This window comes from Pelodiscus sinensis, chromosome 9 (genome assembly GCF_052426305.1).
Source record: "Pelodiscus sinensis isolate ZL-2025 chromosome 9, ASM5242630v1, whole genome shotgun sequence".
NCBI classification, from domain to species: domain Eukaryota; kingdom Metazoa; phylum Chordata; order Testudines; family Trionychidae; genus Pelodiscus; species Pelodiscus sinensis.
In genome coordinates, this window is record NC_143060.1 from 61,950,241 (window position 1) to 61,973,678 (window position 23,438).

A 23,438-nucleotide genomic window follows, 5' to 3' on the forward strand; every position below is an offset into this window, starting at 1 on the left:
TGGGTCAAGAAAAGAGACCAGTGATTGAACATGCCTATTCAATAACTGGTTTCTGCTTGTGATAACTTCAATCCTTTGGTTCCAAGCATTGAGGTTGTTGACATAGTCATGCTCAAGATTCTTTATTATAGGTAAATTGGCACCATAGAGTTATACCTAGAGTCCTACTAGTAGGCAGAGAAGACTCAAAATACAATTCTTCCTTCTTTTGAGAACACTGAGAAAGGGTAGCAGGAATCATACACAGGCTTCAAGTAACCTAAGTCTCTAATCCATCATACCCCAGGAGAGTGCAAGGATTTTCATACATAAAACAATACATTGTGTTTTAAAAACTATGATTAATTTGTATTTACTTCAGTTATCTTAGATGGAAGAGAAGTGCAATTATCTGACTATAGAGCTATTATTTTTAAAAGGACGTTATCAGGTTAAAAATAATCTCTTAAAATTTGATTAGCATTTTTTTTAAGGTAACTTATTTTTCATTATAATTGTTCAAACTCAACTAGGGGAAGGAAAAAACCCCAATAAACAGAGTAAAGTTTCTAATGATACTCATATCCAGGCTCTTCTATACTAGCACAATGTCCTATGTTTGGGTGCACACATTTGTTAAACTCCCTCTACTGAAATAAAAAAAGAGAACAATTAAGAGTTTTGATGTTTAGTGCAAGCTCTCTTTCAATTAAAACCCCCACTCTCTACATTCAAAACCTGATGTTGGTTATAGATTTGACCTGCCTGTGTCATTTTAAGAGCAAAATACCTACCAATTAGACAGAACTGAAAACTAAGAAAAAATATTTTTAAAATCCCTAAAACAGTTGGCTCTGATGAAATCATGTTTCAACTCGGGTTAGAAAATAGCTTTTCCAACATGAACACAGGCATATTGTCAGCACTGGGTTTCCAGGCATGGCTACATGACTTGGAGGTCAATAGGATCAATTTGCTACTAAGAAAAATGCAATTAAACAGTTGAGTAATTATTGTGAAATTACAGTACTTAATGAAAACCAAGTTATTCTCTACTACTCAGCTTCTTCCTGCAATGGAAACTGTAGTTACGGTAGGATACAGTTCAGATGTGTCCCTAATGTGCATCACTTAAATGAATCAATGCCATCAGATAAACATGAATTATATGGTTTGTTTTTGAACTAATTTGTAACCTAAAGTACCAAACTGACATCTCCATGTAGAAAGGGAAGCAGACAGTAACTAGAAAGAAACTTGGATACAATCACATACAACTGGGCTGTATCTACACTGGCCCCTTTTTCGAAAGGGGCATGCTAATTTTCAACTTCAGAATAGGGAAATCTGCGGGGGATTTAAATATCCCCCACGGGATTTAAATAAAGGTGTCCGCCGCTTTTTTCCAGCTTATAGATAAGCCGGAAAAAAGCGTCTAGACTGGCCCGATCCTCCGGAATAAAGCCCTATTCCGGAGGATCTCTTATTCCTACTTTGAAGAGATCCTCCGGAATAGGGCTTTATTCCGGAGGATCGGGCCAGTCTAGACGCTTTTTTCCGGCTTATCTATAAGCCGGAAAAAAGCGGCGGACATCTTTATTTAAATCCCGCGGGGGATATTTAAATCCCCCGCGGATTTCCCTATTCTGAAGTTGAAAATTAGCATGCCCCTTTCGAAAAAGGGGCCAGTGTAGACACAGCCCTGCTGTGGTAAAGGGAATATTCCTAGTTTGAATATCCACGTATTAGAGTTTCTTCTTGTAGCAGCACAAGCGTTCCTCCCAAAGCATCAGAGCATGAACTTTTCCTCACTCTGTATATTTTTGATGCAAGAATCCAAGGGATATGAGGCTATCCATTGTAAAAGTGGTGATTTAGAGTGGGGGGGAGGGAGGCCTTTGATTCATTCCTTTATTTCCAACTTCTTCTGTGTCAAGAAGCCATTATGGAAAATCTTGTCAACATATGGCAAGATAAATAGGTATTGTATACAGTGGAGCCATCTGAATGAGAATACATTAAGTCCCACTGAAATCAATGGGATTTCATCATACTGTTCCATAATACTCAGCGTGTACCAACATATGTGTGAGTGCACATGCACAGTAATAAGTTTCAATTTAAATTTGGCACAGTTTTGCATCCTTTAAGGTTAATTAGTTTAGGAACTACAGGGAGAGTTGTCGTCAGAAACAGCAAGCTTCTACTGTTCACAGTCACATGAGCTTTAGAGCACAAAAGAAAAAGCCTACGGGCATAAGAACTGTAGCTGGAATCCTAACAGCCAAAGAGGTCAGGCTCTTGTGATTCAGAGACCAATTTAAGCTTTTAGTGTAACAAAGGTTTTTGTTTAAGAATGTATACGCTCAATGCCCTATTTTTGAGTATAGCAAATATCTTCATATAGCCAGTGGCAACTGCCCATTCATTGCAATCACAGAAAGAAAGTCTTCAGCCTTAAAAAATTAACCTTCCCCAGCCCATTTTCAACCCCTACGTATTGTCTGTTGAAAGAAAGAGGACCTAGAAAGACATTCACCAATACTTTGGCTACGACATGTTGCTCTGTCACATAACACTGCCATAGCAACATGGAAGGTTCCAAAGAGCATACAAATTCTATGTCTCCAGTTACTGAAGGAGGAAACAACTGAAGGACAGAAGCTACTGCTGAGCTCTACCTAGTCTGACCAGACCATCTACTGTCTGGATGAAGAGTATCAAATACAAAGCACTGCTGGAATGAGCAAAATTCCAATGGACATCACCTTCATCTCAGTGTTTCATGATGACATGGAACTGCATGAGTGTAGCTGTGTACAATGAGAGCTACATGGAAGCCTGCTGCAGTCCACTTCAACTGGACTGCCTCAGTAAAGTTACAAAAACAGTTTATCTCCAATAATCAGGAGGCACAACTTCCCTTAAAAAAAGATCTGAAGTGAATTATGTCATTGGTCCCTGTCCTTTGGAGAGCACAGGCTGATCTTCAGATATGGAAGGTAAGATGAAAGCTGAGTTTATCAGTTTTAAATCTGAATATGACAGTCCCAGGAACGTGGTTTCACATAATCCAGGAATGTGGGCTAAAAGACAACAGAAGAGAGGCAGCATGTTAGTGATGGACATATGGTGGTGAACATTATTATGCTGTCTACAGAAGTCAAGTAACCAGAGATGTCCTTAGGATTCATGAGGCCCTGTGCAGTACTATTAAACTGGTGCCCCTACGCCCAATGGCACCGAGGAGGGGGAGTGATAATTTGTATAATCTTCAGCAACAAACTAATGAAATATTTAAAAGTAAATTTTAAACTAAGGTTCTGTAGAACACACACAACAAATTCAGAAACTGACAGTATATACTGGAGGTGGCAAATGCCTGTTAAATGTCTTCATCACCACTTGAATGGCTCTTTCACAGGCCCAGTGTACTGCTAATAGGTATTCTGGCAGACTTTCATTTTCAAGTTAACTAGATCCTCTCTGAAGGAAGCAGAGCCACAGAACGGGGCAGAAAGAGGCAGATGGGTGGACATTAAGACCCAGTGGTGCCCCAAATTTTCAGGTGCCCTATGTTGCTGCGTATTCTGCATATGGGTAAGGACAGCTCTGCAAGAAACCCCTTCTGTTCATTCCTCTTCCAGGAAAAAAAAAAAGCCATGAACACCACACAATCTAATGTCTGGTTGTCATAGAAACTACTGACTGACAGCAGCACAGCGGAGCCAGACATTTTTTAAGATGAACATAAGCATGTAGTCTATGACTATTGCATGATGTATGATAGTAGCTGATAATTTTATGCCAGGACTCAGTTCTGGGTGACCGCTACTTCTACTGGAAATGAATATATAAACTGCAGAGAACATATTTGTAATAAAGAAAACGGGACCTTTAGTTCTGAGTCTAGCTGGAATGTGCCTCAGGTAAATCCTTGCTGAATAGGGTTAAATGCCTTTTCAAAGTGCCATGCAGGGCAGGTTGAGCTATCAAGACAACTTGGACACTGAAGGGTTTGTGTTTAGTAGTGAAGTTGTCTGTCTGGCTTTAGAATCATGTTCCTATTTTCCCTACTTTACAATTGCCACTGCTGAAGGCAAGAGGAAATTCCCTATAGACCCTACCAATGCAAAAGAACAAAAATATAAAACCAACACTGTTTCCTCCTCATCCTGGAGCCTGCACATGCGGTCTCCTCAGCACTGTAATAATAGTACATATTGCCTGAATGGATTCAAAGTGCTCTGAGTTGGTTTAGAGGGTGCAAGCCCACTACTTGAAAATTGACAGTTGATGCGAAATAAACTGCATTGTTTAGACTTCCTTTAAAAAAAAGCAATCCTACAAAGTAAAACTCAAAAAGAGTGGGAGTGGGATGAAGTGGGGGAAAATGAATAAAGGTTAGTAAAATACTAGATCCTTGTGTTTGTTAGCCAGAGAGCTTCCCTGCTTTCTCTAAATTTCTGTTGGCATCAGCCTTTCTCCAAGATTATCTCAGAGATCTGTAATCTTCTATGAGTTCTCTCTCAAATGTTGTACTAGTCTGGAATTTGTTATTGAGCTCAAGTCATAAGTTTTAAAACAGTAAGAACTAAATAGAAATCAACTTCTTTACATCATCAGTACCCATTTTCCAGATCATATCATATCAGTCCATCACCATTCTTCTGTCCCATATTACAATTTCTCACCCTTTTCCCCATATGACGGACTCACACTAATCTCTTGTCCTTTACCCAAACCAGGTTTGTCCCTTCTCACTAACTTTACACTTTGTTATTCCAGAATCAAAGGTTAATCACTCACATTTTTCAAGGGGCAATACTGATGTGCATACCACTCCTGGCTATAAAGGCAAATGATGACACCTTGGCCCAGAAAGAGAGAGGTCCACATAATCACATTCCAAATGGGCCCTTTTCGACGGTCATTAAGAATGAAGTTGAAAACCACTAGAAGAAGAAATAGAAAGTCATCAAGACGTGCTATTCAAGACACCTGCAAGCTCAGGATTTCACACACATCAAGAGACAATGAGTCTCTTGAATTCTTTTTCAGTTACTGCTAAGTTAGTTTTATCATTGATCTGCTTTCCCTGTCTCCATTGTGTTGATGGCACATTACGGGAAAAAAACAAAATCGATACAGCACATGAAAACTTGCTCATTACCTTATTTCACAAGTGATATGCATCATATTGCAGACTTGTCCCCTAACAAGACTACCAGGAAGTTGGCCCACACCCAAGTCCATCTGGCAGCCTCGCTTAGAACTGGAGTGGTAGGTGTGCTACAGTACAGGAATGAAGCGTGCTGACAGAGTTGGGAGAGGGCAGCAGCTGTGCATAGTATCCATTTGCACCAAGCCTGCCCCATAGCAATCATCACTCACAGAGTAAATAAGTTTGCATTCATGGTCTCATACAGTGTCAGTCCAACACAATGCTGGAAGGTTACACCTATGCAGGTGAGTCACTGTAGCAAGACAAAAATTACTACTCCCACATACTATGGCTTTTATTTTGGCTAGTTGGCAGAAGTGTGGTAACTCATCCTGGTGCGGCTGGCTAAAAGGGAAAGTTATGTTACAAGTTCACTGCCCATTTTATATAGATTAACTTGATATATTTTATTTGCATGGGAGTATGTATATGGTTAGTTGTAGAGCAATACAACTTCTCTTGTCCTTCTATTCCTTGCCTCCTTCAATGGGACTTCTAGGATGCACATGTTTACAGGATTTGGTTCTCCAGACAGAACTCTTCTACAGGAAATATTTCTGAAAGTGTCTGACGACCAACTAGCGCAGTGGTTTTCATTTTCTCATGAACTAGTTGAAGAAAATCATTGATGCCCACGACCTAGCATAATTTGACTAGAGTGTGGGCTCCAGAGTAGGGCTGAAGATGAGAGCTTTGAGGTGTAAGAGGGGGCTCCAGCTTAGGGGCTGTCAGGACTGTGGCAGAAGGGGCTTACCCTGAGTGGGTCCTGGTTAGCATTGCAGCGGGGATGTGAAGGCAGGTTTCTTGCCTCTCCTGTCACCACAAACCATGCTGCACCCCAGACGCAGCCAACAGCAAGTCAAGCTCTGTGCACTCTCTCCCACCCCACCTAAGAGCTGGGCGTGTTACTGGTTGCTTTTAGGGCACAGCACAGTCTGCAGTGCCAGGACAGGCAGGTAACCTAGCCTGAGCACCCCCACTGGTCACCTTATCACCCTGCAACAAGGCGATCCAGTGAGTGACATTCCACGACCCAGTACCAGGTCATGACCTGTAGTTTGAAAACCACTCAACTAGCCCAACAGAATCTGATCACCGTTTTAGTTTCTGGGCTTTACCACGGCTGCATTTCTTTTTAGATTATGTATTTCTTGTTACTTACTTCCAAAGCACATGAAGAGGCAGAAGAGGACTGGATAGAAATAACCAAAGCAGACTCCTAGGACATACTCATGTACGGCAGCTGAGACAGCAAAGACAGACAGCATAGCAGCAGCTTTGAACTTCTTACCAAAGAACTGGTGATGGGAAGAAAAGGGGGTGGGGGGGTGGGAGGAGAGAAGGATATTAAATATAGAGCTGATAAGCTAGTTCTTTTGTTATACTTTATTTTTTTACGCTAGAAGTTCATACAATTTAAAACCATTTTTAAATCATCTAGTTAGTGTCTGTCCCTGCTATGCATGAGGAACTGTGGATTTAGAATGCTATACAGGCAGTCCCCGACTTACGAATGGGGCTTTTCTCGCCCCGGGAGCTCACGGGCGGTGGGTCGCCACCCGTGTCCTCAGGGGCGATAAAAGCTTCTTCCGGTCTCCCTGGTCTGCTGGGGGGGGTCCAGCAAAGACGCTGGACCCCCCCAGCAGACCAGGGACACCAGAGCAAAGCCGCCACCTGGGCGGCTTTGCTCGTTTGCCCGGGAGCAAAGCTGCCCAAGCAGCGGGACCCCCGCCGCCTGGGCGGCTTTGCTCCTGTCCCCCTGGTCTGCTGGGGGGGTCCAGCAAAGCCGCCGGACCCCCCCAGCAGACCAGGGACACCCGAGCAAAGCTGCCCAGGCAGCATCCCGCCGCCTGTGAAGCTTTGCTCGGGGGCAAAGGAGCAAAGCCACACGGGCGGCGGGGTCCCTCCGCCTGTGCGGCTTTGCTCGGGTCTCCCTGGTCTGCTGGGGGGGACTCCCCCCAGCACCCAGGGAGACAGGAGCAAAGCCGCATGGGCAGGGGGGTCCCTCCACCTGTGCGACTTTGCTCGGGTCTCCCTGGTCTGCTTGGGGGAGAGGGGGCGCAGCTAGTGCGCCCCCCCGCCCAGCAGACCAGGCTTTTGTTGCGGGACGCCTTGGGTAGAGCAGCTGGGGTGCTGCGGGGTTGGTCCTGTGGGAACCTACCGGGCAGCGCCCCAGCTGTTCTGTCCCAGGCTCCAGATTCAGCAGCTGTTGAAACTGATCAGGCTGATTCCAGGAAGCTGGGGGCAGAGCAACTCTGCCTCCGGCTTCCTGTAGTCAGCCCCTGGTCAGTTTCAGTGGCAGCAGCTGACTCTGGAGCCAGTTCCAACTTACATACAAATTCAACTTAAGAACAAACCTATAGTCCTTATCTTGTACGTAACCCGGGGACTGCCTGTACACATAGAGATTTCTTAGAATTAAGGAATTTCTTTGGGGGACTTCTACTCCGCTTCTCAGTTCCTGAGAATGCACATGAAATATATTTAAAAACCCACACACACTAAGGCTAATCTATTAAAACCACATACTACCTGCCAGAATATAATAGTTCTATGAACCAACATACTATTAGATTCAGTTGTTACACCTTTCATTAAAGCATTACATTAGGGACCACTCCTGCACTTTATGCATGTGAGTAGGCCAGTAAACTCAATGGTACTGCTAACATATATAAGTGGTTTCCCATTTGGTCATTCACATCCCCGAATGCACCATGAAGCCATGCTTCACCATCAGGCTACAGTTAAATTTTTAATCCAAGTCTCCCTTCTCACCCTGCAGGGAAAACTGATCTCCCCCTTTAAGGTCAACATATCGGTTTGTCAGCGAACTACAAAAAGAGTCCATCAAAAAGCAAGGTCTTTTTGCACCTCTATAGGACGGAACATCGGCGTCTGTAAAACTGCCATAGAATTATGGAGGAGCTTTTACTGGACATTCATTTGTTCAAAGCAATTTAAGACGTTCTAATATGGATTCCATTGCTACACTACTACTAAATTCACACTTCACCATATTTTCCTCCTCTGTCAGCCTCTTCAGCTATTTCTGCATACTTGCAAAAATAACTTTGCTGGATGAGCGCCATTACAGAGCGCTTCTCCACATTGGTGACCTTCCAAAGCCAATAAGGATTTTGGCAATGCACACTACTTATTTTCTCACAAGAAATAATGTTAGCTCCCCAATTACACCACCCTGCCCTTACTTTTTTGTTTATTGTTTATATATGTATTAGAGCTAGAAAGAGGTAAAAAACAAGGACCAAGTCTGGTTGCTGCTCACCCACAAGAAGTCCCTGTAAGCGTAGTAATACAGCCAGTCATGTACTACCACATTCCAAGTTCGGTAATAGTTTGCATATGATGTGGAATTCCACCAATCCTGAAACACACAATTAAAGGGGAGAAGACAGCACATAGCTGGAGTTAGTGACAGGCCTTCTATGGACTCTTGTTTGAAAACTAAGTTCATAAATATTTGAGCAGACTAGTTGTTCTAACCACACAATGTATCATCCCAAATAATTTAATAAGTTGCATTGCAAGATTTTACAGGTTATGGCATTTATTGCATCTTTATCTTTCAGGGGTATGACACAGCTACTCAATTAACTGAGTTCTCTGGAACTGCAATAGTAAAACAGAAGGAAAAACTTAAGTGATTGTAGTGCTAATGAAAAGATTTGACAGCTCTGGTGACTGAAGTCCTGTTTACTCTCAAAACATATAACGCAGAGACTGGCATGTCAAGCTTCCTGCACATGCTTCACTGGGATGCCTGAATCCGAATCTAGAGGGACTTTGGAGAAGGAACTTCCTGCTGCTCAGATGCCTCATGCAGCAGAGTTTCTAAAGTTCTTTTCCTTTCCTGTCCTATTTCAACAGGAAAAAGCAATTAAGCAATTCTAGGAACTTCAGAAAACTAAAATAATGTTATTTTGGGTTGATAAAGATAGATGTTATTGTTCTCTACAGCTCAGTATAGACATTGCAGAAGAAAGACCTTGTTACCTTGTAAAACATTCTGTCTGCAAAGCGCAGCATCTCAGCAAATGCATTAAGCCAGCAGTGAAGGAATGCAAAAAAGACCAAGAAGAGAATCAGAACACCTGGGGATACAGAACAAAAGAAAAATCCTCATTCATTTTACAATATCTGTTAATATCCTAGTCTATGATCAAGGATATATAAATAAAGCAATCAAGCTATCTGCTGCAAACTGATTTAACTGAAGGAACCAGATTTTGCATTAATCAATCGAAAAGTATCTTTTTAAAAGTAATATAACCACACAGTACACACATAAGCTGCTCTATACTGCAGAGACTGTTGTCAAAGGAGCCAGAATTAAAATTTAAGTTCTGTTTGAATCTTTCATGCCCTCAGCTATACCTCATTGCTGAGCTTTCACAAGATCCCTCATCTGATTTAAGAACAGCAAGTTATCCTTTTAGTTATCACAGGATAAGTGCATTACAGGTAGGGATGTTAAATTTAGATTAATTGGCTTATCGAAGAGTCAGCTGACCCCTTGCTCCTTGTGGCATTTCAAAGTGGCAGTGCCACATGAAGTTTAGGGTCAGTGGGGAAGTTCCCATCTGGCCCTAGGCTGCATGCAGCATTTCAAGGTGGCAGCGCCACATGGAGCTCAAGGTCTGGCCCTGGGCTCCACGCAATGCCGCCACTTTGAAGCACACCCTCATTCCCCCCCCCCCCCACACCCTGCTGTTTCTTTCTTATAGAGGCAGCAAGGGGGGAAGAGGGGGAAGCATCTAGTCAACTAGTGTGTCAATTATTGGATAGTTGACTAGTCGTTCACATCCCTAATTGCAGGTCAGCCATGTATGCTGTAATGACCAACTCCCCCCACCCCCAATAAGAAACCACTCATCTCTCATAAATCCTGTGGGCAGGAGTTTGACTCCGAACCCTCCTTTTATAAGCTGAATCCTTCTGAGAAAGATGAAGGTTATAACAGACACCTGGGTCTCACCTGGCAAGATGGAATTGAAAATGCAGAGGACCAGACCTCGCAGATTGAAGGGTTCCTGACTTATGTTCCGAAATGGAGGGATGCAGAGTCGCACAAAGATGTAGTAGGCATAAAAAAGTGAACCAATTACCTGTAGCACAAGAGCAGTCATACTCCATAAGAAAAATTAACACACAAGTAACTGTAACACAGCACTTCCCACCAAGAGGAAGAGATGGCCCCAGCCTCAACTTCCTACAACTAACTTTTTGGATTAGAGACAACATTCAACTGTATTTCATAAAACTCCAACAACATTCTAATTGTTTTCAGTGAATGTTGAAGCACTGTTCCCAGATTGCTGGTATGGGAAATCAATACATTGTTGCTGTTCTACCAGAGTAGCTTTATACATTTCTCCAAGTCCCCTCACTAATGTGGCAGTTGTGAGTAGTTCCAATATAGTGTGAGATGCTGCTGCTGCTGCGTAGTTTTATGCTGCCACCCAAAACACAGGTGAGAAAACTGACAATTTGGATCTAACCAAAATAGACATATCTGAGTACACATTATATATTGTAATAAGACCCGTAAAAACCCCGTTTTTGGTTTATCAAGCCCCCACTCAAGTTTTAAGACAGTTTCTGTCAATACAGTAATTTGACTGGATGAATATCCTGACATGTTTTGCAATTGCCTTTCAGCTCACCTAAGGCCCTTTATAAATGCACATCAGCTGCCATAACTAAAGTACACATTTTGCCACCACCCCTTTCCTTCCACAGCCCAGGAAAGAGGGAGCTGGGTCTTGTTAGTGCCATTAGACAGAAAGAAGGATTTCTTGTGAAATGGCAGAACTCCAGGTCTGACCACACTGAAGTTCCAACTTGACCTGGAAGTTTCTTTAGATTACAGGAAGACATTATGTAAGACTCAGGAAGCACACAGGCAAAGGAAGCAGTTTCTTGTCACCACCTTCCCAAACTCACAAAATCTTTATCAATGCTATTTTTAGAGACGTGTAAGTGTCCCCTGCATCAATCTCAGTTTGAAATAATTAACTAAAGGTTATTTACTTGGACAAAGTATGGCCATTAAAATGATAAAACAAGTAACAAAGATTAAATGTTCAGATAAGCACCCAAAAGCCTGGCTTGAAATGTCAAAACCTGAAGTGTTCAAAACAGAGCTGGTGATCTTAGAAGAGAGATATACTAGCACTTGAGTTTCTGTCTGAAGCGCTGATGTAGTACACAAACCTTTTCAAAAAGGGTGTGGTTCGCAACTAAGGTAAAGATTCAGATCAGCTTTGTTTTGCAAGGCAGTTAGCCCTTCTTCAGTATCCACAGTATATTGGTAAAATGCTAACTGGTGTTTCTATTGCACTGTGTATCAATATAAAAGTCAAGGGTCATGAATTAAAGCTAAGGAAAAACCAGTTTCTAATTGGAATTTATTCAGGATTTTGTCAGCAGGTGGATAAAATATGGCATCAACTTACTAAAGGAAGCAAATAGTATAAATGTATTTTTCTTAAAGCATTAGACGAGTATCTGACAAAATATTTTGGGGTACGAAATATGAATAGCAGCAGGGATCAGAGATAGTTTTCTTTTGTTCCATCGTAAGAAGAGCTTCTGTATTTTTCTAGTGAAACTCCTTGCTAAATAATTCACAGTAAGCTGACGCGTCAAGCAGGAAGCGTATGGCAATTCTAGAGAATTCCCAGACTATCAGAGGGACAGGTGTTAATATGATTAAAACTAAACTCACCTGTGCAAACTTTGTAGCTACATAACCCCATCTTATTGTGGGATTCCTACAAAGAGAAAGAGCACAATGTTACAACAAATGCTTCCTTTCAGGCAGCCAGAATCTCACCCAGTAGGATTACATTCTGTAACCATCCCAACCCTGGAGTACAGAACCCTTTGTTTAAATCAGAAGTTTAGCCTGTGAAATACTGATGCTCTATAGAAAGTTCATATGGCTCCTCTTATTGCCAGCTGGTAAACTGCATTAAGACAGCCAAAGATATTATTTTTTATGTATGAAATTGCCCTGGACATATTATCCAATCACATAAGGAGATAGTATGAATGGGAGGAGAGATGACCAGTGTCACTGAAGTGGGGCCCATACTATGAAAGTTTGAGAACGCGTACGTGTATTTGAACCTTTAGGTTCTTCTCAAATTCAAGAGATGGAACTGTGTAGCAACTCCATATTATGTATCGAATTTTGAGTATCTGTCTATCTAAGACATTAGTCTTCAAAGTTTCCTTTCTTCCTAAAGACACTGAGCGTCTGGTTGTTTCATTTCTAGGTTTAGTTCTAAACAGTTTTTTTTTTAAACTTCTAAAATACTTAGTGAATGGTTAGCAGAAGGGAAGTCATTGGGGAACTATTTCTAGCCCTGCCAGCAGCTCGCATGCAGAAACTCATCTTATCTCTCTGTGCCTTCAGTTGTGTGAGGGTAGTTTCCACCTCAGAGGCATTAAACATTAGCTCAGAGTTTTTGAATACTACATACAGATATCAGTGTTGATATTACCTGGGATAGTTGTCCCTGTAGATGAGAGTGGGAGCAAAGAGGAAATACAGATACTGGGTAACTTGGGGAACTGGAATGGTGCCTGAAAGAGCAAAAAAGCATTTGGTAGTAATGCATTCAACATACTGAAGGCTCTGTGCTTCCCTCACTAGCATTCTGCATACTTTACACAAGCCTCCTCTCTAGTCATTACCCTGGAGTCTTTGGTAAAGAAAGCAGAATTCTCCTCAGATTTCCAGGAAAAAAACCACAGGGAAACATTAGTAATTAAGCAGGTATTCTGCTTGGGACATGTAGTTCAGAGAAACCAATGCAGCCACTCAGTGGACAATGTTGTTATTACACACAGCGGTATTTCTAGTTACTGCCATTGTGTCATGATTACTGGTACCATGCGTACCTCAGGGCCAGAATGTTAGTAGACCAACACCCACACCTGGGCTCTTATTCCATGCCTACACTATTGTGCAGTTCTAGATGGGTTTCTGCCTTCTTAGAGGGGCAGTCCTTTGGACTGAAGCATTACACCCAGCCTCCTCTACCATTTCTCAGGGATGTCCTATTGGTAGCAAGACCACCAGGACTGCAAGTAGAAAAACCAGCGATGTCTTGGTTAACTTACTGTCTCTCTAAAACCATTTCCAATTCCACTTCTTTGTACTTAGTCACTCTGGGTGGAATTCACTTTTAGGCAGAGGGCCACCACAAAGCCCATGTGCCTCTGCAGCCACATTAAAGACCCACTTACATCTGAATATTAAGTGGTGCACAGAAGACTTGGGTTGACCGTAAGTATATGGGGTGACTTTCATAGTCCTGGGGGAAGTCTGGAGACATAGTTAAGTTATAGAATTCCCCCAGGACTGAATTCACCTCTAGAGAAAGAGAAAGAATCAGAGAGCAAAAAGTAAAACAACTTATCCATAAAGATCAAGTGGAAAAAGGGTATGTTACTCACTTGACTTCTCCTTGGCTGAAGATACAACTCGAGGAATGTTCTCCCTAATGAATGAATAAGCCTTCATAATTAGACGAACCTGTAAAATGAGAGTGTGTCAAGGATCCTATTTTTCAACAATTCAACTTCCTCACCCTCCCCACTCCAGCTGGGCAGTAATACATCTGGGTAATGCTTTCGGTGTACTAGTCTCTTTTCACTTGATCCTTTTAAAAGGTATGTGCTGTTCCCCCTACAGGTTCATCTCTCAACTGAACACGCTAAGAGTACCAGAAAGGGCAAGAGTGCTAATAGTAGCGGTAACTACTGCCTTTTTCCTCACACCCAAAAAAATCCAAAAATGTGTTATAAATTTAGTTGGAAATTAAAATGAGCCTATGTCCATGTGCAAGTATATAGAAATCCGAGTAACCAAACACCATCTAGACTAAAGCAATGAATCACATTACCTGGAAACTCCAGCTGTTCTCAGCACTGGAATTATTGATGTTCATCTAGAATAAGTCTTATCTAAACATGGCTCCATTTTTTAATTGAGAAACAAAAATACCATGTAGGAGTTGAAGCAAGCTGGCACCAGCACATAAGCTGCTCTACAATTCCCTTTTTTTAGCGCCTATTCCCCCCGCCCACAATTTCCTCTGAAGAACTGATAAGTCATCTGAAGAAGTGGGCTGTGCCCACGAAAGCTCATGATACCATCTACATGTTTTGTTAGTCTTTAAAGTGCTACCAAACTATTTGTTGTTTTTTTACATTTATCCTGTACAGACTAACTCAGCTACCCCTCTGAAGATTTTGATAATTGCTTGGCAGTTAATGATCCTCAAACTTGCTCCCTGAGTGCTGGTGAATCTTCTTTTGAGATGCCCACAGTAACAACTGTTTCTAGAACTGCAGCCATCAGGACCGTTGAACACAAAAAGTAAATATACAGTAATCAACTCATGTCTAACTTAGTAACTAAGAGCTGTTTCTGGGTTACAGTGTAGTTGTACACACCTCTCTCATCTGACCCCTTTAAAAGCTAGAATTGGTCTAATTTTAATTATACTTAATCTAGTCAAGATTAGCTCTCTCAATATGGAGCTGTTCTGTTACCACCTTCCTATATGGGATACAGCTGAAAGACTGTGATATAGTACAGATTAGAGTAATAGAGTATTACAAAGAAATAAATCTTATGCAACATTTGAGCCACAGAAGCAGCATTTACTACATTAAACCGTTTGCTGTTTGGATCAATATGGCCATATATTTTATATACCACAGATCGTCTTACAAGAGGATATGAGCAGTCTGCATTTAGATTCACAAGGCACACAAACTCCCTCCCCCCCCCAAAAACAAACAAACAAACAAATGCTTGAATTTAGAACTAAGTATTAGAAGAAACAAACACCAAGAAGGTGAATGGCTATTTTAGAGTGAAACCATTCAAACCTCTCCCTCCCATTTTGGAGCATATTTATGCACTCTTCAACAGAGCAGCAAGTAAAAGGAGTGCAAGGTTGAAATACAGCCCAAAATTAAAGCTTTAGAAATTACACAGATTTGTTTTGCCCTTTTTATGGGTATTGCGCCTTATCTGTTGCGTGACTATTTAACTAATTTACATCACAGACAGCAGTCAAATGGCCTTCAATGTTTACTTTTATTCAAAAGACAGCCAATACTGGGAATTGATAATATTTCAAATATTTCCACTTTTTACTTCTAGCAGACACATGGGTACATCCAGTCTACAAACATCTGATATTTTAAAAATATAGATGCAGTAGTCTCATGCAATTGTATCTGATTAAGAGAGTTGACATTGATAAATCTGTAAAAGGGTACATTTATTGAAAGCCTGTGAATAAACCAGAAAATATTTTAAATCAGAAATGGCTGCCCAGAATGATGAGGTTTATTAGTTACAAACTGTGACTGTCTTTGCATAGGAGACAGGCACTACTATAACTTTAAGAAGGGAGTTTCAGGAAGATTTTTCCCAGACAAATTTTCACTCTGGCATCAAAGCCATTTATTGTCCTGTATCTAAAGTCACCATGCAGGGACTCACCTGTTCAAGTATAATAATGAACCGAGAGGCTGGGGGCAGAGCATACGACACAGCAACGTACGTTGGTCCAAACCCAAGCCCGATGGTTTGGAAGAGCATGAAGAGAGTCCCGAAGAAGAAGGCACGGATTTTCCGGTGGGAGGAACAGCAGTGGCCTTGGGCCCACTGCAGGAAGAGGCCATAGGGTAAAATGAATGTGGACAAAAACATGCAGAGCCAGGTGGAAATAACAACAGGAAACTTGCCAAAAGCGAAGACTAAAAGATCAAATTCAAGCACCAACCTAAAAGAAACAGATATGAAACATAGCCAGGTTAGTGGCATATGGTGTTCACAATCTCTTTTTATTAAATCTTCAAACTCAGTTCTGCTGTAACCATAGAAAGGGACATTAGCAGACAACAGCTGGTGAGTGATCTCAGTGCAGTTTCTAAATGGAGAAGTGCACTAATCAAAACCAAACCACGCTCACTGTTGTGGGCAACGCTAAGGTCTGATTCAGCAACATATGCAAGCACATGCTTAGTCTGAAGTCATATGGGAGTTAAGTGCATGTTTAAGGTAGCGTATGCTTAAGTATTTTGCTGAGCAGAGATGAGCTTATGCACTTTATGGTAAGCATCTTTTTAAATACTTTATTAAGATCAGTACCAGGCTGAGACCTGGAGACAGCTTCTCTCACTGCTAGGGTGGGTCCCTCAAACAGGGAGGAGACATTTATTGGGAAGTGAGAAAAGTTTATATTGATACCTCTACGGCTGTACTTACTCTGTGCACAAACAGGATTTCAGACTTTTAAAGATTTTTAAAGATATTTAGGATCAGATTTTTAAGGTATTTAGGTACCTAAAGATGCAGATAGGCACCTAGTGGGGATTTTCAAGAGTACCATTTAATAGCTACTGATTTTAGATTTTAATAGTTGTATATGGAGGTGCCTTTGAAAATCCCTCTAGATACCTTGAAAAATCTAGCATTTAAGTCTACTTTAACAAGTAGAATTAATTTCCAAGTAGATTTGCTATAGAATATAATTGGTTAGGTTTAAAATCATGAAGAAACCATTCAAATCTGCACATGTGAATATTGTAACTGGTCCTTCACGTTTTTCCCCCCTCTAGACTCTAGTCCAAGACATTTTAGATTTCTATGCTAGAAGGGCCTTCATCCTATAGATTTAAAATTCTGCTGGCTCAGGATGGGCGCTCAGGTACATATACCACAAACACACAAAAGCTTAAAATTTGTTCATTCCTATCCAGATTCATATTAGGATTACAAACTATACCGAGACATTACCTGATCTATTTGAGAAGAATGTAAAAAAGACATTACTGCAGATACTATTATGACAAATTGCTACAGACCATCTGTTTCTCTGTATGAAAGACAAGTCTCCAATATAGATCCATCCAGTTCTTTCCCTACTGCCCATATAATTTTAACTGAAAAACAACGCTAAGCTTCCGTTTGGAAACCCTGGTTGCTGCCAGTTTACATTCTTCCAGAACTATGTGTGTCAGCTCTCATAGATGAAAAAAAACATTAACATCAAATCATATCATAACTTGTTCTAATAATGAAAAACAAAGAAGTTGTCTTATCAGTAAGATAAACACATAGTTTAACTTGTAATCTCCAGGGATAGCTGCCAAAACAACTACAATTTAAGCAATAGAGTCAAAAAGTCAGAGGAAGACTGTCTCTGTCAAGCATATTCAGTACTGGCTAAAAGCATCGAATGCAGTCACAACTGAGTCTGTTCCAGGATTTTCAAGGTTCTTTAGAACAACTTAATTTATATCTATTTAGCAATAACAGAGTCCTTCAGAAGCAGGTTTAGTATAGTGTATTACTGCTGCAGGACAGAAGACTGTCAAAGTAATTGACCTCTCTCAAAATAGCCTATACTGTCCTCTTTTCAGCCAAAATGTAGTATTTTAGTGTTGGTATAAGAATACAAGTATAATGATAGTAACAAATCATATATGATTTGCTTATAAGCTTTGTATGCTTCTATTTCACTCTGTCTCTCATGAATAGGGAATGTTTGCTGTAAGGTCCTGCTTCTTTTTAGCATTACAAATTAAGTTGTGCCTCTTGAAGGAATAAAGTTTGTTATTCCTTCAGTAACTATATAATCCCTTCTAAACTCTAATCTCATCTGAAAACTGCAAAATTGTTTCGTGTGAGTGGAGGATGTCTGTAAGTATGAAGGTCATCATAAATGTCCAGATGATCAAAAAGAAGAGGGAAATTTGAAGATAATCAGGAAGCAGCCATGGTGCTGAGGCTGAATTAAATTAGCAGAATTAACAAAACCCTAAAGATAGGTAGACTCTCCCCCCCCCCCCAAAAAAAAAAAAAGAGTAAGACACAAACAAGAGATAACAATGGGAAGCCTGACAATAACCATCAAAGAATAAACTGTGGGAAATCTTGAGATTAACACCTTTTAAGGATAAATGATTGAAGCATGATACTGAAGTACTCAGACTCAAATGAAAATTTACATATATAAAATGGGGGGCTTTTGCCATTAAACTCTAGGTTGAGTCCTGCAAGCCGAGCCTCACTCATAATAGATAGATCCCGATGCCTCACTCAGTCAATCTTGCCTAGCCAGTGAAGCATGGCATATTGCCTTTTCCCCTGAAAAAGATCCTGTGTGCTTTCTACAGGCATAACACTTTCACTTAACATAAAAGAAGAATCGCCACCATTCAGTCCTTACTTCTGGTTGCTCTGAGAACAATGAAAATAATCCATTTCCACCTTTATGTGGAGTTCTTGAGAACCGCATGCTTCTAGCCCAATTCCATTAGATATCATATTTCTAGGATATATTCCCAAAGCATTTGAGCCACAGTGAGCAATGTTGTCTCATCTCCCCATGCTTTTTGTGATCCCCCTGTCTGTCTAGTATGTACATTCGACCGCTGTTTTTAAAAGTTAGTCTATTTACAAGTTACGAGTCCAAACAGCACTATACTTGGGAGTAGGAGTTCCCCCCCCATTTTGTAACGTTGTGTGTCACTAATTTTAAATGATCAATTTTCAATGTTAATGAGCTTTTTCCCTTTCAACATGGTTCTCTTACCTTCCTTCATCAATATAGTCTACTACAAGTGTGCTGAGAATGAAGAGGATGAGGACAGCGATGAACATGTGGTAGATTGTCCGGATGTGGTTCACTTCAAACAGCTCACTGGGGAAGGGGTCCAAAGAGCAATGTCATTAGCACACATAGAGAGAGCATACTCTTGTCTACTGTTCTTTTTATCTTTCTATGAAAAATCTGCCCCAACAAGTTCAGCACAAATGGGAGACAAGAGAGCTAGAAAATAGTTCTGACTTGCTACATGACTAAGCCCCTACTCCATGCCTCACTCTCAATCAGAAAGAGTATGTGAATTAGGGTAGTATGTGAATTAGTTACTGCTTGTGAATAAGACACTAGATTTTCATATAGCACTGTCCCAAAGTTCTTTTTTGCATGTGAGATAGGTAATCTTCAACTTTATTTTTACACAAGGAAATTAATCACAAGATTAAATTACTTGCATAGGAATCCAAAAGGAGACTATTATCATTTAACAACTGAGACAGGCCCCTTAAAAGCAACTAATACAAGCAATAAACAGTTTCTACCAAAAGGAATTTGAATTTGGGGATCCTACAAGTGTTGTGATATGGCTGCGTCCTGCTATCTCCATTTTTCTAGAATATGTGGACAAGGGAATAAGGGAAAAGATTTTCAGAACCCACTATATATTGGGGAAAAGTCAGGCAAGTAAGCAACATCACTCTGTAGATTCAGAAAACTATTATTTTAGGGAAAGATACAAGGTGCAATTTTCTTAGATATAAAACTCGAGGGACATTTGCATCTTGTGACTCTATAAAATATTCAACAGGAAATGGAGATAGAAAGAAAGGGCTCAACTACAATAAAGGAGGAGATGTCCCAAAGTAAATATACATAGGGGCAGCCAAGCGAAGCCCCTTTAGCCTCTTTGCTTTAGAAACAACAAGTGCAATTCTGTACTCACTCCAAGAGGGACCTCCTAGCAGTAAAGACCTTTCCATGTTCTGGAGGTGCTCTCAAGCCCCTGTGAAGAGGGAGGAGAATATTAAAGACAAAAATTTTAAGACAGGAAGGTTGCAGGAAATTTAACTTCACCTAGGGACCAGCTTACTTGGTTTTGTGCAAGTCTTTCTCTGAGCAGGTAGCTGGGAAAATGGATGTTGCTGTGGAGGATTCCAGAAACACGGACTTTGCTATGAAACTGTTCACAAACTCTGTAAAGTGACTGTCCACCTCCTTCATGAATGCCGGCTTCAACTGCTAATAAAGTGGAAACAGAGCAAGACGTTAAAACCTTCAAGGGTCTTTTCATGTCACTAGCATTAGCTAAAAAGGTTGAGCTATGAAACACTACCATGAATTGTGCTAACCAAAGAAAAACCAAGGTAAAGTCAGAGGCTTACTGAACCTGTCCACATAGGGCTTTGAATAATGGTTATTCACTTTTTCTTTGATACGATGCAGAAGAAAGTTACTGATATTCTGACTAAAGAAGGTAAAAAGTAAAAATTTGGAGTGGCATGGATCTCTTGTAAGATCTGGAACCAAGTTCAATGAAACCTCCTAGAAAAAAAGCCCTGTATTCATACAGTGTTACACCCTTAAACCTCTTTAATCCAGCAATCCTGGGAAACAAGGTATGCCAGAGTAAAGATTTTGCTGGGCCAGGGAGTGAGAGATATGGAGGTGGGGTGCTTACCTTGCACTCCACTCCTAGGGGCACACATGGCTCCATGCCCCTTCTAGGCACTACCCCCTGCCACTTATGGGAACAAAGGAGAAAAGTCCCAGGGGAAGCATGATACTGTGCTGATCTTCTCCCAGCTAGGGGGGAGGGGAACAGCAGCTTCCTCCTCCAAACTATGGATGTTCCCAGATTACAGACCCACAGTACAGAGGTTCAAGGGTATCATATTTAAAGACAAGAGTGTCAGAATGGGTATATACAGTGTAACACTAGGGTGTCCATGTTATACTATGCCTTTTGCTTCCATAGTTTTTATATTTAACCACCTGTTTGAGACATTAAGAAGTCACATACTGATTTCTCACATAACAAAATAGTTCCATCTAGTCTTCAAATTTTACACCCTCCCAAAATGAAGGGGAGGGGGGGAGGAAGACATGAATTCACACCTGTGTGACTGCCCTTGTTTGGCTAGAGGCAGTTTTCTGCATGGCTGTAATGACAGGAAAACATGTGAAAATGTGATAGATGAAACAAAAACTAAAGAAAGCAGTGCCTCTGGGAGGATTCCCAATACTGAGCCCTCCAATTTCCATGAGATTCAATAGGAACTAAGGGTTTTTCACACCTTGCAAGGATAAGCCCTTTGATTTGATTGTGAAAAAATTATGCCACTTATATTTCTTTGATACTTATCATTTCCAGTTAAAGTATTCTGGCTTGCTAGGCCAAGATGCTAGCACTGTACTGTCAAAAGGACAGAGCTGACTGGGTATGCCATTAGAACATAGAATCATAAGACTGGTCAGGTCCTTAAGAACAGAGTTGTAACGAGTTAACCATTTGCATAGTTAACCGATAAGCCTGGACTTATCTGTCACCGTGGACTGTTACATGCAGGTTCCTGCCCTGCTTCCGGGGAGTCAGCTGCCACCCCGTTATGCTGACTTTATATCAGAACCCATAGCATGGGGTGGTAGCCAGCTCCGTAGGAGCAGGGCAGCAGGGGGGAGTTGCTGCTGCCTCGGATACATTTCCATTTTTCTATGGATTCTAAGAAAAGATGACAAATTAGACAAGGCATGAAATACTACTGTAATAAGCAATCCTAAAGCAGAAAAGGGGTACACTGTATCTTCCTTTTTGGGATAATTTTTACCAAAGTAACACATATCTAGGGAGATGCATTCCTAGATACTAGTAAGGAATAATGAGAAGGAAAATAAAACCAGTCAATTTAAGTGAACACTGAGCTTAAGATTAGTTCAGTTATGAAGAGTCGAGATGTGATTGTATGAAAATGAAGATGCTTTAAAATAAACCAACAAGCAGAATGATAGTGCTGCATGTTTCTTGAAGAGAGAGTAAGCCTTCTCTCCACAGAGAGATCTTTCCACTGCTCTGCTCAAAACAAATTGCAACTGTTAATGTTTAGCTTACTGAAAATATTTGCTCACTAGCCACCCTGGGAACAAATACATTTCTCCAGCACTGAGACATTTCCTCAAAGTTTCTTTCTGGCCTTGGAAATTGCTTCCACTCATTCACTAAAAAAAGGGGGCTTTTAATATTTAGCAAAGGATATCTGGATTTGTCTTTTTAAAAGCAGAGGGTGAGAAGAGGATTTAGTCAAGCAGGGATTATAGCTGAGACTAGTGTTGATACCAGAATGCTAAAGCAAGATACCAGAACTGAAGCTATAAGAGTAGTAGTTGCTATGGGATTCCTGCTGTAACAGAAGGCAGGAATAGCCCTTTCCAAATTTCACGGTATTAAAATAGACTATATCACCTTCTCTATTCCCCAAGAAGCAAAGGATGGACGATAAGGAAAGAATCCTCATGAGGGTTACCAAAGTCAAATGAAATTTACCCTGGCACAGTACCAGATAGGTGTGTCAGCTCCAAAGGCCAGGTGCATTAGGATATCACTCCTTATGCCCCAAGGACTGCCCTCTCATATTGCCCAACCTCCTCCCACACACTTATATGATCTACTAATGTCACTAGGGACAAGGAAAGGAGGAGTCTAGGTAGTTGGTCTTGCAATAGCGGTTTCTCCCAAGTCTGCCTCATGGGTCGCAAGGCAGATATTAGAAAAGCTTTGCAACAGGAAACCAGACACATACCCTGAGTTCTCAGCATGTTCCTTCTGGATCCCCATAATGAAAGGGAAAGAACTTCTCTCTCCATACAAAAATGCTGGGAAGCACCACCCAGTGCACCCAAATAGTGAATGTGTAGCTCTGCCCCTCTCTTTCTGCCTCAACTTAGCAATGAGCTGGAAAGAGGGAATTTGGCCAATTTCCCTAAAGGCAGTGGTCGCCTACCGGTAGATCTTGGAGCCTCCGACAGGTGAACCTGACTGGTTTGGCCAAGAGGCTATCAAATGCCAGCGCTTCAGCTGCCCCTCTCCCCACTGCTGCACATCTCTCACCATTTGCCTTGGAGCTGCCTCCCTCCACCCCCGGGAGCTACTTGCTTGCTGAACAGAGCAGAGAAGGGAGAGAAGGGAGCTGATGTCAGGATGCCCTCCCTCTCACCCTGTATCCTATTTCCACAGAGCAGGGCAGGGGGCACAACAGGACTTGGGAGGGAGTTTGCTGGCTGCCTTTGGGAGTGGTGCGGGGCCAAGACAGGGGTGAGCCTGCCTTAGCCCCGCTGCCCCCACCATCCAGGAGCCACCTGAGATAAGCAGGGCCCTGTTGGAGCCCACATCCTAAAACCCTACCCTAGTCATGAACCCCCTCCTGCATCCAGGCTCCTGCCCTAGTCCGGAGCAACCCTGAACCCTTTCAGAGCCTGCACCTAGAACCCCCTCTGGCACTCCAACTGCCTGCCCCAAGGTCAGCGCAGAGCCCCTCTCACACTCCAAATCCCTTAATCCAAGACCAGAGCCTGCAGCC

The 23,438-nt window shown here is 41.6% G+C and overlaps 1 protein-coding gene and 1 long non-coding RNA gene across 3 annotated transcripts in view; one reads left to right on the forward strand and one right to left on the reverse strand.

The window, feature by feature from the left end:
- Positions 1–1,585: 1,585 nt before the first annotated feature.
- Positions 1,586–23,438, reverse strand: part of SOAT1 (sterol O-acyltransferase 1) — a 55,931-nt gene continuing 34,078 nt past the window's right edge. For both annotated transcript variants that reach the window (XM_075936852.2, XM_075936853.2), the window contains exons 4-16: positions 19,958–20,106; positions 19,811–19,870; positions 18,859–18,966; positions 15,759–16,041; positions 13,694–13,772; positions 12,736–12,817; positions 11,955–12,000; positions 10,203–10,332; positions 9,221–9,318; positions 8,493–8,591; positions 6,366–6,501; positions 4,789–4,934; positions 1,586–3,065 (exon numbers count right to left, since the gene is read on the reverse strand). In XM_075936852.2, coding sequence (XP_075792967.1) covers positions 3,009–3,065; positions 4,789–4,934; positions 6,366–6,501; positions 8,493–8,591; positions 9,221–9,318; positions 10,203–10,332; positions 11,955–12,000; positions 12,736–12,817; positions 13,694–13,772; positions 15,759–16,041; positions 18,859–18,966; positions 19,811–19,870; positions 19,958–20,106 — 1,473 coding nt within the window. In that variant the 3' untranslated portion in view covers positions 1,586–3,008. The remainder of the gene's footprint in view (positions 3,066–4,788; positions 4,935–6,365; positions 6,502–8,492; positions 8,592–9,220; positions 9,319–10,202; positions 10,333–11,954; positions 12,001–12,735; positions 12,818–13,693; positions 13,773–15,758; positions 16,042–18,858; positions 18,967–19,810; positions 19,871–19,957; positions 20,107–23,438) is intronic.
- LOC142830622 (uncharacterized) lies at positions 2,844–14,652 on the forward strand. Its single transcript, XR_012906045.2, has 2 exons — positions 2,844–2,981; positions 14,465–14,652. It is a non-coding gene; the product is annotated as an uncharacterized LOC142830622 (long non-coding RNA).